This window comes from Arachis stenosperma, chromosome 8, assembly GCF_014773155.1.
Source record: "Arachis stenosperma cultivar V10309 chromosome 8, arast.V10309.gnm1.PFL2, whole genome shotgun sequence".
NCBI lineage: Eukaryota > Viridiplantae > Streptophyta > Magnoliopsida > Fabales > Fabaceae > Arachis > Arachis stenosperma.
In genome coordinates this window covers 18,802,699-18,805,955 of record NC_080384.1, presented here as the reverse complement: position 1 = coordinate 18,805,955, position 3,257 = coordinate 18,802,699, and the positions used below count along the sequence as shown (strand labels likewise).

The window sequence follows — 3,257 nt, the reverse complement described above, 5'->3', positions numbered from 1 at the left end:
ACAGATATCAATTTTACGATTGATTTCATTTGAGTTTTCATCAAAAAATAATTATTATAATTTGCATGGATGAAGGACGGTGACTGTTAGCACATTCCCCTTCTTTGCCGCCACATCCCATTAAAGGCAATACTTACATATTATTAAATATTAATTTACATAACTTTGAGTCTCATCAATTGCATTATATTGGTACCGTTTATAGGGAGCACACTTGTGTGTGTGTATATATATATACCCCCAGTGACCTTCATCATCCTCATATACTCTTCCTCCCAAAAAGCATCTTCACAATTTAGGTTCTTAATCCCAAAGTGATAATGAACCCTCTTCTTGATAACGATCAAGTTCAACATAACCTTGAGAAATGGCCAAGTCCTAACGAGGTACGTAGTAAATTCTCATGTGCTTTTATTTTCAGGTAAAATTGAGAATAAAAATTATTATCTAAATGTTACTTGTTTCTTTTGTATACAAATCAGGCGTTTGCAGAAATGAAGGCCATAGGGAAAATATCAGGCCCAACAGCCATAACGGGCTTGCTTATGTATTCAAGATCAATGATCTCGATGCTATTCCTCGGCTACCTCGGTGATGCCGAGTTAGCCGGGGGTTCCCTCTCCATTGGGTTCGCCAACATAACCGGCTACTCTGTCATCTCCGGTTTAGCCATCGGAATGGAACCGCTTTGTGGACAAGCTTACGGCGCCAAACAGTTGAAGATTCTGGGACTCACCCTTCAAAGAACCGTCCTCCTCTTACTGGCGGCCACCGTGCCCATCAGCGTGGCATGGCTCAACATGGAGAACATACTCTTATGGTGTGGACAAGACCACCAAATCTCGTCCACAGCTCAAATTTTCATCCTCTTTTCTATCCCTGATTTGTTCTTTCTTTCCCTCCTTCACCCTCTAAGAATCTATCTCAGAGCACAGAGCATTACGCTTCCGATAACGTTTTGCTCCGCCGTCTCCGTTCTCCTCCACGTTCCGCTGAACTTCCTCCTTGTTGTCCATTTTAAGATGGGTGTTGCCGGGGTGGCCGTTGCAATGGTGTGCTTCAACTTCAATCTCTTCGTCTTCCTCTCCTCCTTCGTCTACTTCTCCGGCGTCTATAAAGATTCCTGGGTTTCTCCGAGCATTGACTGCTTCAAAGGATGGTCATCGCTTCTTGCATTGGCCGTGCCGTCCTGCGTCTCCGTCTGCCTAGAGTGGTGGTGGTACCAATCTAAACTATTTCATTCTTAGCCAATATTATTTACGTGAAAATAACAGCGAAGAACTATTAAATAAAGTGGAAAGTCAGGTGTTTTGACTTCATGTTTTAATATCAATTTTATGTGAAATCGATTTCACTTGAATTTTTATCATTAAATAATTTAACACATTTAATCACATAAAAATACTACTTGAAATAGATAACAATTTAGTCAAATTATTTAACGATTTTTAATTATCAACTTTAAATAAAGTTAAATGTACATGAATTTTTATCTTTAATTAACATTTTACCTTAAATTCTACTATTATGTGAATATAGGTACGAATTTATGATAATGCTTTGTGGACTGTTGGTGAATCCAAAAGCAACCGTTGCATCAATGGGAATCTTAATCCAAACAACATCTTTGGTCTACGTGTTCCCATCGTCTCTTAGCCTTGGCGTCTCCACCAGGGTGGGAAATGAGTTGGGAGCCAATAGGCCCGCCAAGGCCCGCATTTGCATGATAGTTTCACTTTTTTGTGCAATGGGCTTGGGCATCACGGCGATGATCTTCACCACCTTGATGAGGCACCAATGGGGAAGGTTCTTCACCAATGACGAAGAAATTCTAAACCTTACGGCCATAGCATTGCCAATTGTCGGGCTTTGCGAGCTCGGCAACTGTCCGCAAACTACAGGTTGCGGGGTTCTGCGGGGCTGCGCAAGGCCCACCATTGGAGCTAACATAAATTTGAGTTCGTTTTATTTGGTGGGTATGCCGGTCGCGATAGTACTTGGATTTGTGAGTAAGATGGGATTTGTTGGGCTGTGGTTTGGGTTGCTTGCGGCCCAAGCAACATGTGCGGGCCTCATGTTGTTTGTTCTATGCAAGACAGATTGGAATGCTGAAGCTCAAAAAGCAAAGGAACTAACCAATGCTGCTTCTTCTTCTTCTTCTGTTAATAATTCCAAAACGAAAGGAGAGGGTAACAAGAACATCAATGATCATCATCATAATCATCTCGAGAAGATTGTGATCGCCGTAGAGAATAATGAACTTGGCAAGATCACAGAACAATCATCATCACTTGAAACCGACCCACTGATCACACCTACTACCAATAATAAACAGTGTAAATTAATTAATTATTGTTGAATTAATTAACTATCTAACTAGCTTTTTAATTAGGTAAAAACTCATGTGTAGTTCACTGTACGTGAAGTTCATAATTGAGAGTTGTTAGATGATTTAATTGATTTAATTAAATTTTTATTTAATAGCTCTCAACTATCAACTTCATGTGAAGTCGACTCCATCTAAGTTTTCACCTCTTAATTATATGATCACTTGTTTCCTTGTACCCATTAATTCTTTTTTCAAATGAGAGTGGTTCCATTTATTGGATTGTACCGTAGACAAAAGTATTAATTGTGTGTGTTTATTTATTTATTTGTGTTTTGTTCAAAGGATAACTTTTGTTTCAAGTTCTTATTTTAATTTTAAAGTTACATGCTACGTTAATATGAAAATCGGCCATTCATATACAATAATATTAAAATATAAAATATATATTATAAATTAATTAATTAAATAATATATAATTTATATATAAATATATAATAATTAATTTTTTATATATACATAATATTTTTGTACTAAATATATTAATCCAATGCTATATATACCACAAAATAAGTGAATATTCAAAAAATAAATAAATAAATAAAATCAAATAGAGAAATAACAACACTTATAACTTATATTTAAAGATAGGAGACTCAAATCCATAACCTTTTAATTGAATATGAAAAAATTATGCTATTTGAATTATAATTTATTGATTTTTTAGGTACTTTTAGATTATTCTTTTCTTTGCTTTTAAATAGGAAGAAGCAAAAAGTCAAAAATTGTAACCCCGTGATAAGAACCAACCATAACACGAACAATATAGAATAAGCTGCGCATTATCGAGCTTGCGAAATTCTTTCCTCTTTCTCGAAGAAAAGACTTTTGTTCCTTCACAAAATAATACATCACCCATTAACCACAAAAA

At 36.3% G+C, this 3,257-nt stretch overlaps 1 protein-coding gene across 1 annotated transcript; it reads left to right on the top strand.

The window, feature by feature from the left end:
- Positions 1-247: 247 nt before the first annotated feature.
- Positions 248-2,585, top strand: LOC130946721 (protein DETOXIFICATION 48-like). The gene is made up of 3 exons (XM_057875556.1): positions 248-386; positions 483-1,219; positions 1,540-2,585. The coding sequence occupies exons 1-3, from the start codon at positions 321-323 to the stop codon at positions 2,357-2,359; spliced, it is 1,623 nt and encodes a 540-aa protein (XP_057731539.1). The 5' UTR covers positions 248-320; the 3' UTR covers positions 2,360-2,585.
- The last annotated feature ends 672 nt before the right edge of the window (positions 2,586-3,257 follow it).